The sequence below is a fragment of the Balaenoptera acutorostrata genome, chromosome 4 (assembly GCF_949987535.1).
Source record: "Balaenoptera acutorostrata chromosome 4, mBalAcu1.1, whole genome shotgun sequence".
In the NCBI taxonomy this organism is placed as follows: Eukaryota; Metazoa; Chordata; class Mammalia; order Artiodactyla; family Balaenopteridae; genus Balaenoptera; species Balaenoptera acutorostrata.
In genome coordinates this window covers 83,882,593-83,895,819 of record NC_080067.1, presented here as the reverse complement: position 1 = coordinate 83,895,819, position 13,227 = coordinate 83,882,593, and the positions used below count along the sequence as shown (strand labels likewise).

The 13,227-nt window shown below is 36.0% G+C and overlaps 1 protein-coding gene across 10 annotated transcripts in view; it reads right to left on the bottom strand.

Annotated features, from left to right (window-relative positions):
- POLQ (DNA polymerase theta) overlaps positions 1 to 13,227 on the bottom strand; it is a 120,254-nt gene that overhangs the window by 87,171 nt on the left and 19,856 nt on the right. For 7 of the 10 annotated variants that reach the window (XR_009008219.1, XR_009008220.1, XM_007181854.2 and 4 more), the window contains 6 exons: positions 12,150 to 12,297; positions 9,859 to 10,005; positions 8,285 to 8,497; positions 2,888 to 3,030; positions 1,224 to 1,428; positions 756 to 898 (listed from right to left, as the gene is read on the bottom strand). Coding sequence is in view for 8 of the 10 variants with exons in the window: in XM_007181854.2 (XP_007181916.2) it covers positions 756 to 898; positions 1,224 to 1,428; positions 2,888 to 3,030; positions 8,285 to 8,497; positions 9,859 to 10,005; positions 12,150 to 12,297 (999 nt within the window). In the remaining 2 variants the exon portion in view is untranslated. Of the gene's footprint in view, positions 1 to 755; positions 899 to 1,223; positions 1,429 to 2,887; positions 3,031 to 8,284; positions 8,498 to 9,858; positions 10,006 to 12,149; positions 12,298 to 13,227 lie in introns of those variants that run through there. The other 3 variants (XM_057545837.1, XM_057545843.1, XM_057545844.1) reach the window with 3 other exon arrangements.

The window sequence follows — 13,227 nt, the reverse complement described above, 5'->3', positions numbered from 1 at the left end:
ACTCCCCACATCTGCTCGTAACTGCAAAATTAAGTATTTATTTCCAGTCAGGTTCTTCCCAGAGAATATGATCTCAAACTTTATTTTACTCAATTCTTATCAAGAATCTTTGTTATAAGAAATAGTATTTATAAAAGATTATCTAATATAAACAAACTTTAAAAATTCCTAATTGCATTTACTCTAAATATTTTATCAAGAATCTAAGTCCCATAGTGTCTTTTTAGGACATTTCTCTTAGGCAATAAAATATAATGCTTCTCCTAAATTTTTTTGTTTTTATCTTATGAATATTGAGACTAACAAAGCTTCCCTCTTTGCTACAGCTGCTAGACAGCCCAGAACCAATGTTGGGCACAACAACTGTACATGACTTAATGGTGTTCTTGTTTATGTACCAACCTTTGCTTGAGTTTTACATTATGATCTTATCTTTAATTTCCAGATATCTCATTGTCCTTTGCTGTGTTCTTACATACTATATAATACACATTTTTTAATAAATCACCTCAAATACTTTTTGAAAGAAAGTTGGAGAAAAAAGACAAGTAGGCAAGTAGATTGAAAAGGTCACTAGAACATTTAGCTTATTACTTTACAACAATTCTTCTTACTTCTTCTCTATTCCCACCAGTACTACCCTAGTCAAGGAAAGCAGACAAGATATTCCCTTAGGGTATCTTTGATGTTCAGGATTCTTATAGGTATTTTCTCCCCATTTTCACAAATATAATAATGAAGAAAACAGAACTTACCAGATAAACAATATGCAGATCATTTTCTAAAACAAAGCCCTTCATTGCTCTTTGGAGGTCAGCAAAAATATCTAAAGTATCAACTGGAGAAAGTGAAGAAGAAAGAGTTGCCGAACCAAGATGTGTTGGATGATACACACTTCCTGATTTGGGATTGGGGGTGGAGAAATAAAGGACCAAATGTTAAAAATAAAATAAAACAAATGCTGTCTTTTGGCATTCTATAATTAACATTTTAAGGCTCTGATAAATTTTACAAACAGAATCCAATGCATGGATATTTATTAGCAGGCTCTATGCTAATTGTCTGATGTTGCTGAACACAGCACTGATTTACTAAAAATGAGTTGAAAAGTCAGTTTCCTTTTATACTGCTGGAAAAGTCAATTTCCTTTTACTAAGCAGTCTTAGATACTCTAAATCACTAAAGGTGAAAAAGTGAGTAAGTTGCAATTAAGAATAATTTACCTTCTGTTCCATCACTAGCTTCAGTAATCTGGATGAATTCATTTTCTAGTAGCCACATTACACAGGCCTCAATTGCTCCAAGTTGAACAGAATCTTTATTTTTCTGAATTCCCTGCTTCCCTTCTTTCATACTTGCAGCCAAAAATGTGCAAGAAGCATAAGTTTGTATGTCCTGTGATGTACTTGCCACGCCACCAACTATTATCTGAGACAAGAGGTTTGAAATATTCTGTAACTTTTTAATAAGACACATAGGTCCTCAAAATATAAAAGAAATTACTTTGTTCTCTTAAAATATTATCAGCATCTTAATGTAGAGACTCTTTATTAACTCTTCCACCATCATTCATTACAAAGGTAGATAACACCTACTGACAACATGAAAAGTTTTCCTTAAAAGTAGATATAGCATGTTCTCATAAATGAAAATAAATGAATCATTATCTATCTGAAATGTGGGAATTAACAACATAATTAAATAATATACATATATAAGTATATAACATATATAAAGGAGGTGTTGATGGTTCATGGCCATGAACCAAATCAATTCTTCTCATCCTTCCTTTTTTAAATATGTGGGCATATAAGAATGCAAGTATTGAATATTCCCCACCTAGAAGAGGGGTGAGAATCGGTGTAGAAAAAGATGAAAGTGGCATCTTATAGATATCATTTTCCTGAAACTATTCTATTACATATACTAATCTGCCCCTTGTCTTCTTTCATTTAATGTATACTGGAAACATACCAAATCATTCTAAACAGAGCTATTCCATTCTTTTTAATGAGAGCAAAGCATAGTTTTACCAAGATTTGTTTAGTTTTAATGGTATTTTAGATGTTTCCAGTTTCTTCTTATTACCAATAGAGCTATAATAAACATTCTTGTATCTTTAATTTGATGAAATTTCACAAATACATCTCTAGGTAAAATTCCTAGATGTGAATCTGCTGGATAAATGGCTTTGTGCGTTTTTTAAAAAATTCTTAGTAGGTATGGCCACGTTGCTCTCCAAAAGTTTCAGCACTGTATGAGCGCCTACTTTCTACAGTCTTACCTATCCTGTGCTATCAATTACTTTCTTTTTTTTGTTTCAAACAGAGCTAAAGGGGAAAAAAAGAGAATGAGTACAATACCAGTCCTCCAGCACCAGCAATGAAACCAACAGCAAGGCATGCTGGTATAGGAATAGAAACTTTTTTGGATGAATACATGAAACAGTTAAAAGGGGTTACCTTTGAGGACTCTGAGCAAAAGGTTTTATTTTTCACTTTAGATACTTCCATATTTAGAAGTTTGCAACTTCTAATTGTGTATTTGTAATTTAATTTTATTTTAATGTCAACAGGTATTATCTGGATGGAGGAACTAAGGTCCATTTTTGTCATCTTTTTTTAAAATTCAGAAAATAATAAAGAATATCTAAAAAATAACCATCTGGCATTTGTGATTTAATCCACAGTTTTGAAGTAGATTCATATGGCACTAGCTGTATTAAACTCCAGGAAATAACTATATAAAGTAGAAGAGGTTCAGACTTGGGAAGGCTATAAATAATCTCATACAGAAACACAAAGCTAAGATTTTTCACATACTAAAGTTCTATCATTGTACTATAGGAACAAAAAAGCAAATGGTAATTTAGTGAACTCTCTCTTACCTCCAGAATAGCTCTTATCATGCTCGAAGTTACTTCTTCTCCTTCTTGTCTTTGCAAGCAGCTGCGAACAGGTTTTAGAGATCCCTGAAGTAGAGCTATACCTTTTGACTTCTCAGAGTTTTTACAAACTAAGATACTCTCACCTATAATCAAAAAAAACTATATATTTGCAGAATCCCAACACATCTATATAAAATACCTGCTAAAGAGAATTTAAACTGGTTTACTTGTTTAAAAGGAGACAAGAGATGATAGTGGTTGTTATAATCATATAATTATCATTAATGTTTTTATTTTCTGAATTTTGGATTGAAGGGGATCAGAATATGCTACACCAAAATATGCCACTTTAGCATAAGGACTATTTTGACCTGAAGCCAACTGGGAAGCAGCAAACACAGAAAGAGCTCTTTGCTTTCTCCTTATTAGCTTAGAAGCAGGACATAAATTTCTCTGTGAAGGTGTTCCCCTTCCTGTCTCTCACAGCAGGAGGACAATTCTTATCACTGGAGACAAAAAGTCAGTATTGAGATAGGTGTGCACAAACCTCACTAAAGAAACCTTAACTTGCATTAATCTCCAGCATATATCTACCTTCCCACAATGTACCACCCCCTAGAAGCCCAAACCCCTATTCCTTTGTCTTGTCACTTCTCTACAATTCATCACCCTTTGTTAAAAGGGTATATAAGCCCCCAGCATCTAACTGCTTCTTTAGATTTCTACTTTTCTATTAGGGACTCTGTGTATGTAAAAAATTAAATATTAACATCAAGTCAAATATGTATGGCTTTTTTCCTGTTAATCTGTAATTTGTCAGTTTCATTTGCAGGCACCAGGCATAGAACCTAAGAGGGTAGAGGAAAAGATTTTTCCTTCCCTACAGGGTTAACTATTGTTATTGAATAATTAAGTATATAATAGTAATAGACATTTTGAAAACTATAAAGGAAAATGCAGATGCAAATTATTACTGGTTATGAAACTGCATACCAGTCCCTGTGTCCCTGTCCTTTGAAGTAAAAAGCTCCCAGGCCTCCCCTCAGTCTCAAAAGGCTGGCTCAAGAGTTAATGATTAGGAAATGCGAAGGTGTAGAAACAAAGAATAGCTGTTGGGCCAGGAAACTGGTAACAATTTAGACTATAAACCAGCCACAAAGCAGAGTCACCGAACTCTCAGTTCCCTGAAAGATATTGATAAAAGATCTAACACACGTTCCTAAGTTGTTCTATAGGAAGCAGACCCCCAGATGAAAACTGCTGACTGCAAGCATGCAGACCCCAGACCAGCTGAACCCAGAAAACTGGTGATGCTTGAAACTTCACCTTGATGCCAACCAATCCGAGAATTGTGCACAAGCTGCTCATGCACCTGGAAGCACCCTCCCTCACACTGCCTTTAAAAGCCCTTTGCCTGCACCAAGATGTTAAGATAATTTTTAAGGACGCTAGTCCACCATCTTCTCCTTCTCGGTTATCTGGCTTTTTCTAATAAAGTCACTTTCCTTGACTCAACACCTTGTCACTTAACTTACTGGCCTATCGTGTAGTGAGTAGCCAAACCTGAGTTCAATATCAGTTATACATGGTGATAATATAAAATCAACAATATTAACAGATACCTAGAAATCATATTATAACACTCACTAATTTAAATGCTTTAGGCTATTGAAACAATCAAGTGAACAAAAATATATGAAAGCACTTATTAATTAAAAACATATATAGGACTTCCCTGGTGGCACAGTGGATAAGAATCCGCCTGCCAATGCAGGGGACACGGGTTCCATCCCTGGTCCGGGAAGATCCCACATGCCATGGAGCAACTAAGCCCATGCTCCACAACTACTGAACCTGTGCTCTAGAGCCCGCGTGCCACAACTACTGAGCCAACGTGCTGCAACTACTGAAGCCCACACGCCTAGAGCCCATGCTCCGCAACAAGAGAAGCTACCGCAATGAGAAGCCTGCGCACTGCAACGAAGAGTAGCCCCCACTCACCGCAACTAGAGAAAGTCCGCGTGCAGCAACAAAGACCCAACGCAGCCACAAAAAAAAAAAAATTAAATCTTAAAAAAAGTCACTAAGAAAAAAATACACAAATATACAATGTATACAAACATAAACACTTATTACAACAATTAAGACTAGAGAAAACTAATTTTTTTTCAAAAATGAATCCAATAGTAAGGGAAAGGAAGTGGTAAATAAGATATTCAACAGGCAAAATGAAAGCCATTTGCATTAGAGAAAAATAAAAATAAAAGTAGCATTGTGGTGGACTATACTAACCACCCAGGCAGAGAGAAAATACAGATGATGCTTCCTTAACACTGCCAAATTGAGACAAGATAGGAAAAATACAAGGAACTATAAACTTGATAACCATTGGTTAGTTATCCCAAATATAATTACAAAAAACATAGGTACCATCAAAACAAACAAACAAACAAAAGCCAGGTGAATAAAATATACCACCTGGCTCTTGTGATAACTATAAAACAACCCAGCTTAAAACAAAAAAACTACCTAGAAAATGGATCAACTAGCATTATCAACAAGGTAAAAAGCCACTTTGAGCAGTGTAAAGCTCTTCCAGGCTTTGATTCTTCAACAAAATAGACAATCCTTTTTCAGGATGAGCAAGATTTATGAAAATGCCCAAAATAATGCCAGTATATATGTCCAGATCCCATTCCCACCTGCCTAGTGAGGCTGTATCCATATTATAATTGAGAAGTCAATTAGAATCAAATCATTCATAGATTTGATACAGATAGATCTGCAAACTTTTTAACTTGCAAGTCACTGTTTTGGCACAAAGCACCATCATCCTACACTGGAAGGTTCCAAGAAATCCAAAAAGAGATTAAAGAGTCATCTAAATAAAACTGCATGAACTATCCAGGAAATATTAACATCATTTATAAAATGCAAAGAAGTTACAAACATGCTACACAGTCCAAAAAGAATGACCAAGTATTTAAATCTTCATAGTTGATATGAAACCCTTTATTTGCACATTCCCCACTTAAAGAAATTCTGAGCAAGCCATATGCCATCCTAAAATGGAACATTATGCAAAGTCAAAATCTCAGAAGTTTCCAAGACCTCAGAAACAAAGTTGTTGTGGTATATTTTAGTATTGTTTGAATGTTATCTGATTTAAGGCTTGATATTAGTCCAGGGCGCCAACCTTCCTATTATTCTTCCCCATGAGAAAGATAAGCACAAGCTAAGAATGTAGCAAGGCAAATAAAACCTCCTTATCTTTACATTACCTTGAAGACCCTCTGGCCTTGAAAGAAGAGCATCTGTGTAAAATGAACTTACACTCCACTCTCCAGAGTTGAGAGTCTACTGAGAAATGAAAATTGGAGGAAGGACAGAAGGAGGAGGGACTTCTCTGGTGGTGCAGTGGTTAAGAATCCGCCTGCCAATGCAGGGGACACGGGTTTGATCCCTGGTCCGGGAAGATCCCACATGCTGCGGAGCAACTTAGCCTATGCTCCACAACTACTGAGCCTGTGCTCTAGAGCCCGCGAGCCACAACTACTGAGCCCGTGTGCTGCAACTACTGAAGCCCGCTCACCTAGAGCCCATGCTCCACAACAAGAGAAGCTACCACAACCAGAAGCCTGGACACAGCAATGAAGAGTAGTCCCCGCTCCCCGAAACCAGAGAAAGCGTGTGCGCAGCAACAAAGACCCAACACAGCCAAAAATAAATAAATAAAATAAATAAATTTATTAAAAAAAAAAAAAAAGGAGGCAGTTAGGAATGAGAAGGAAGTGTCTTAGCTCTTCCTCCCACCCTTTTAAAACACATAAATGTAATCTGCATACTTCGTAGATAAAGTAAGAGACAGAAGCAGGATAAACTTCTTTGATTCCTATAGTAAGAGAAATCCAATGAGTTGGAAGGTTTGTTTAATCAACAAACTTCTTAGGGCTTAAAAGTGAGGCAGGGGCTTCCCTGGTGGCGCAGTGGTTGAGAATCTGCCTGCTAATGCAGGGGACACGGGTTCGAGCCCTGGTCTGGGAAGATCCCACATGCCACGGAGCAGCTGGGCCCGTGAGCCACGATTGCTGAGCCTGCGCGTCTGGAGCCTGTGCCCCGCGACGGGAGGGGCCGCGATAGAGAGAGGCCCGCGCACCGCGATGAAGAGTGGCCCCCGCTTGCCGCAACTGGAGAAAGCCCTCGCACGAACCGAAGACCCAACACAGCCAAAAATAAATAAATAAATAAATAAAAATAAGAAAATCCTTTAAAAAAAAAAAAAAAAAAAAAAAAAAGTGAGGCAGACCAGTGGCCCTTCAGGGATTACACACAGACGAATCATTTGCTACTACGGCTGAGACTAATACTTGCCCCTAATAGCCATTCTCTCATTCTTTCTTTAATAAAACCCCTAAATGTTAGATGAACACAGGGCCACTCAGCTAGATTATATTCACCAGCTTCCCTGTAGTCGGGGAATATAAACATGTGACTTAGTTCTGGCCAATTGTGTGTAAGGAGAAATACTATGTGCAACTTCTGGGAAGTGCCCTTAAAGGGTAGGATGGGCCCTTTACTTCCTCATCTCTCCTTCCTGATGACTGAAATGCAGATGTGATAACAGAGACTGGAATAGCCATCTCATACCACAAGATAGAAACTATATTGCTGAACACGGAAAAACAAACTAGAAGAAAGAAAGTGTGACAGATAATGTTCCTCTCAAAGTTCTTTAATGTTAGAAGACTCAACAATTTAGTCATACCCAGAATAATGTAGCAGGCAAGAAATAATATTTGCTGCTATCTTCATATTTAATTCAAACAAGCCTCTTCCCTATTGCTTAAGACAAAACTTTTGTTTGCATTGCTGGTAATATTATCATTACTTGCTGATACAAGATAAGAAACTGAAAAAGTGTTTTCAGAGCCAGCACCAATTTAGAAAGAGAAAGAGGGTACATGAAGTTCCTATTCCAAAAGTGTGAGAGTACTTCCCGGCTCTCAGCATCCCTATTTGAACTCTTACAGCAGGCACATAAACAGAATTAATATCCATAAAAATTAATCCCTTCACTAGCACAAAATAGTAGATGATACTGGAAATTAAAAGTCATCTTACAGCCAATGTGATGTCATCTGATTAACATAATACTGAATCATTTCACTGTATATAATACAAAAGAAAATCTTGATTCTACATTACTAGAAAATCAACAGTTGATGATATGAAAATTTTAAGTTATACTCATATAAATATTAAGTAAATCCAAAAGGATGACATTAATGTTTTGGATAACAAAGAAATACAGCATGATAAGAAATGGGTTGCCATTCAATTTCAGGTAGATTGACACTGTCCTTCAGCAACAGTATTACAAAATTCAAACTCACTTACCTACTGTGTCTACTCCTTTCCTGCCAGCACGACCAACCATCTGCTTGTAAGTAAGAATATCTAGAGGTCGACCACTGAAAATAGGAGTCCGAATGATTACACGACGTGCAGGTAAATTCACCCCAGATGAAAGAGTAGAAGTTGCTGCCAAGACCCGAATCTGACCTTGACGGAAGGCTCCTTCAAGGATATCCCTCTCCTCAAAAGTAAGACCTTAAAAAAAGAAATTACAATAGCATATATTTATTAACATATAATGAAAATATTGTACTTGATCACTTACAAATGGATCTGAGAATCTGTTACAAGCATGTAAAGATTTTTTTCAAGCTATTGTTATGACTGTAAACAAAGAAGTAATCACAGTCTACCAATTTAAGAGTATAATCTGCCAACCCTTGTACTGTATACTGTACTTCTATCTCATCTTCTAGACCAGTGGTTGTCAAACTTTATCTGTAAATATTTTAGGTTTTGCAGGACAGATGGTCTCTGCTGCAACTACTCAACTCTACCATTGTCATATGAAAGCAGCCGCAAAACAAATGGGCAAGACTGTGTTCCAATAAAACTTTATTTACAAAAACAACTGGATTTGACCAGCAGACTGTAGTTTGCTGACCCCTGCTCTAGACAAGAACTCCTTGAAGGTAGAGACATGCCTTATAACAGTATCCGCAAGGTCTATCCAACACCATGGTGAGACACATAAATAAATGTCTGAAGAATAAATACATGAGTAAATGAAAAACAGCATATAGAATACACAATTATGTGGCTTATTTTTTATTTTCTTTTATTTTAAAAAAATCAAAAGGATTGGGGTTCTAGTTTGTAAATAAGTTGTGGGTCCACCGGTATTCATTTTATTAGTATGCATTCTAAGTTATATACAATGAAAATATTCTTTTATGTGTTTGTGTGTGTGGGTATATATATATTTTTTAAAAATTTATTTATATATAGCATGATAAAAATTTTAAATAAATTGAAAAGGCTAAGTTCCTAATCATAGAAACTATATATTCTTAATCATATCCTCAGCAGGTATCATCATGGACAGATCATACCCTGAAAGAAATTATTTAATTCGGTGACTGTCATAACCCTTGCAATTTTGACAACCTAGGTATTTGGTTTTTAAACACTTGTAGCCCTCTCAAAATATAATATGACAAATTCTAAAATTAATTTGATTTTGATATACTCGTGAGAATATTTCCAATACCCCTTGAGATAAAAAGAAACAGAGTGGCATAAAATTAGGATAGCAAGTACCACTCTAACCTAATTTTTAAGGAAACAAAGTATAGAAAGGTAATAATTTTAGAATTCACTTCCCCAATGGTACAAAAAAGCTTATATCTAGTATTTATATACCATACAGATAAGTAAACCTACATGTTTGTTTTATTCTCGTTTAACCTTAATCACACAATTTCTTAAAATGAAATCTAAGAGTATTAAGTGTGGTTAACAAGAAATCAAATGCAAATCAAATATAAAAATAAGAATGAAGAAATTATAAGGATTTTTGGAGGGGGCTTCTTAAAATATATTATAAATACGGATACCTGCATGATGAAACGCTACTCCCCATGGCACAGTTTTTTGTAATACAGAGTCCAGTCCTGAAGGTAAACGTTTTAACTGATCCATCACTTCTAGGAGGCCCTTTTGTTCCAGTATCACTGGTGGAAGTTCAGATGATCTTACCAATCCTGTCACAAAAAAATCATCAACACTGTCACCTCCCCTTGGACCTCTTTAACTGCTATCTGCCTGAGTCATGACAGAGGGCAATGGTTCTGAAACTACTACATATAATAATCACCTGGACATCTTTTAAAAATACTGATGCCCGGCACTCACCTCTGGACTTCGCGATGCGATGCAACCTGGACATAACGATTTTTAAATCTCCCCAGGCAATTCTAATGTGTACCAAAGTTTAGGAAACACTATATTAGGGTGAGATCAAGCCCACAGGAGGAGATCAAAAGAAACAGCTGAAGGAAGGAGAAAATTACAGATACTACCACTCAGAGCCTAAAAATCAAAATCCTTGCTCAAAGTGTGCCCCACCCCCCAAACCAGCAGTGTCAGAATCACATAGGAGCTTAGTTCTAAATGACAATTCTAGCCTTTTTGGCACCAATGTGGTAATTAATCATACATTACCCTCTGTTTTTGCCTCTATGTGTAACTTCCCCCAGAAGACTTTCTTAGATGCAAGAACTATGTTTGCTTAAAGAATTTCCTAGACTTTTGGATTTCTGAACTAGTAAACCTTCTCACAGAATGTATCTTATATTTTATATATTTTTAAGTCTTTCAGGTAAACTTTTCCTAAAATTTTGAGGATCCACAGAGGGTTGCCAAAGTTTTATTTCTCTAAGGACAATTTAAAATTTTTTTTAAATTATCATTGATTCCTTATTTCCAAAGAAAAGTTATTTTAACATAAAAAAATTAGTAGGGATAATTTCAAAATTTAAACTTCATCTTTATGAAAAATGTGCTGCCTTGTCTTTACTCTTCTGGTGAAAAGTTCGTCATAGCCCAGGCTCCAGTCTAAGCACTAGGATTTGGGAACCACTGGTATAAATCAAAATAACAGAGCCTCAAGCAAAGAAAATACTAATAATGTTTCTGGTTATTAAGGAATATAAGTTATCACGGTTCACATAAAAAATATAAGTTGGCATAATAAGAAAGTATCAATTAAGAGGGAAGTAGAAGAGATATTATAACGTTGGATCAGAGTCTACCCAATATAACTTCAGGCAAAGTTTACTTATTGGAGCTAGGCTTGAGATATCCATCACCTGTCCTCAAGATGCCACTGTCATAACAAAGTCATAAAATATCATAGTATTCTGTAACTAGAACTGGTCTGTCTTCCCTATACTTATCTTTGACCCCAAGGGACCATAAGCTAGTACTCATCCTAGAATCAGTAAAAATATATACTAATGGTTATAGCAATATACTAGATCAATACTCAGCAATAAAAAAGAAACAAATTGATAAAAGTAACAATCTGGATGAATCTTAAAAATATTATGCTGAGTGAAAGAAGCCAGGCACAAAAGACACATACACACAATACGACTTCATTTACAATATGAAATTCTTAGAAAAGGCACAACTAATCTAGAGTGACAGAAAATATATGAGTGGTTGCCTGAAGCTGGGGATAGAGGGAGGAGATTGACAGCAAAAGAGAACATTTTAGAGTGACAGAGATGTTCTACATGTTGATCACAGTGGGAGAGTTAAACAGGTGAACACATTTGTTAAAATTCATGAAGTTACACACTTCAAGTGGGTACATTTTATTCCACATAAATTCCACCTCAGTAAAGCCGATTTTAAAATATTGGGTTGGCCAAAAAGTTCATTAGGCTTTTTCCGTAAGATGTTATGAACAAACTTTTTGGCCAACCCAATACATGTGTATATATGTATATGTACATATACGTGTGTGTGTGTGTGTGTGTGTGTGTGTAAAGATATGACTGTTTTCCCCAAAAAAATGTGTATATGTGAAGTTTTTTATACAATTTAGGGGCTTCGAGGTCAACCTCTCAAAGCCCATGGATCCTAGATGAAGAACCTCAGTATATACCTGTAGAAATCCAACATTCTAAAACTCTGAAGATTAGTCTGAATGTGTGTATACATTGTCTGTAAGGAGGATAAGGAGATGATTAGTCACAAAAGCATAGTTTTACAAAGGAGTATCCAGTAGGCAGGTGGTGGCAATGATGAAAGAGAGCCATGCTTTGCTAATATAATTATTAACATTACTTTCAAGCAAATGTCCTAAGTATGGAGGCTTTCACTGCCATCAGTAACTTACCCTCAGCTTGATGGTGTAGACTGTAAAACGCATGGGCAATGATATCTGCCAACTTCTCACACCATTTCTTTGATGGACAGAAAAGCAATACTGAATGGTTATCACGAATGGTCTCATAACATAAACTAACAACATGGTCCTCATCTCCCTAAAAAAGAAAGAGAAGTTACCACTGTAGTAGTAGTTTCAAAACATTTTCATATCATTTTAAAGTCATTCATTTTGCTTCAAGGGAAAGGTTTTTCTACGCAAAGGCATGATAAAAATCAGTTACACAAAGTCAGTAATAAAACAAAGAAAAAACAGAAAGAGAAAAGAAGAAAATAAACTTCCTTATGATGCAAGGTGAGTAGGAAATATCTTATATTCATTCAACTAATATTGACTGACCTCCAACCCTCAGGTAATAGGGATATAATGGTGAGTAAAAGAAAGTCAAGGTACTATCTTTAAAGGGTTTAGGTCTCACTGGGGAAACATATTAAAGTACTAAACAAACAAATGTAAAATACAATCATAATATGTACTATAAAAGAGAGTTTTATGGTGTTTTGAAGCCTCATATTTGACATAAATTTGACAGAAAGATCTGAAAGAAAGGTTTCCCTGAGAAACTGATGATTTAGCTGAGACGTGAAGAATGGGAAGCATTATCTTAATGAAAGGTAACTGGGGGACAGGGAACACATCTCAAGCAGAACAAAGAGCATCTGTAAACACCCAGTGGGGCCCAGGGAGTTCTCAAAACTGGAAGGTCAGTGTGTGTAACTGGATCAATTCATTAATCCATTCACTCACTAAGCAAATATTTACTATGTGCCATATATTGTTCTAGGCACTGGGGATGGAGAATAAAGCAGAAAAACAGCTCTGCCCTCAGAGTTCTTCTACTCCAGGAAGAAAAGATAGATAAAAACAACAAGATGAGTAAAACACGTAGTATGTTCAATTTTGAAAAGTGCAAAGGAGAAAAATAAAACAGGGAAAATAGGAGGAATGGGAGAACACAGCAATTTAAATAAGGTGGCCAAGGAAGGTCTGAGAAATTGACATTTGAGTAAAGGTCCAAAGGTGAAAG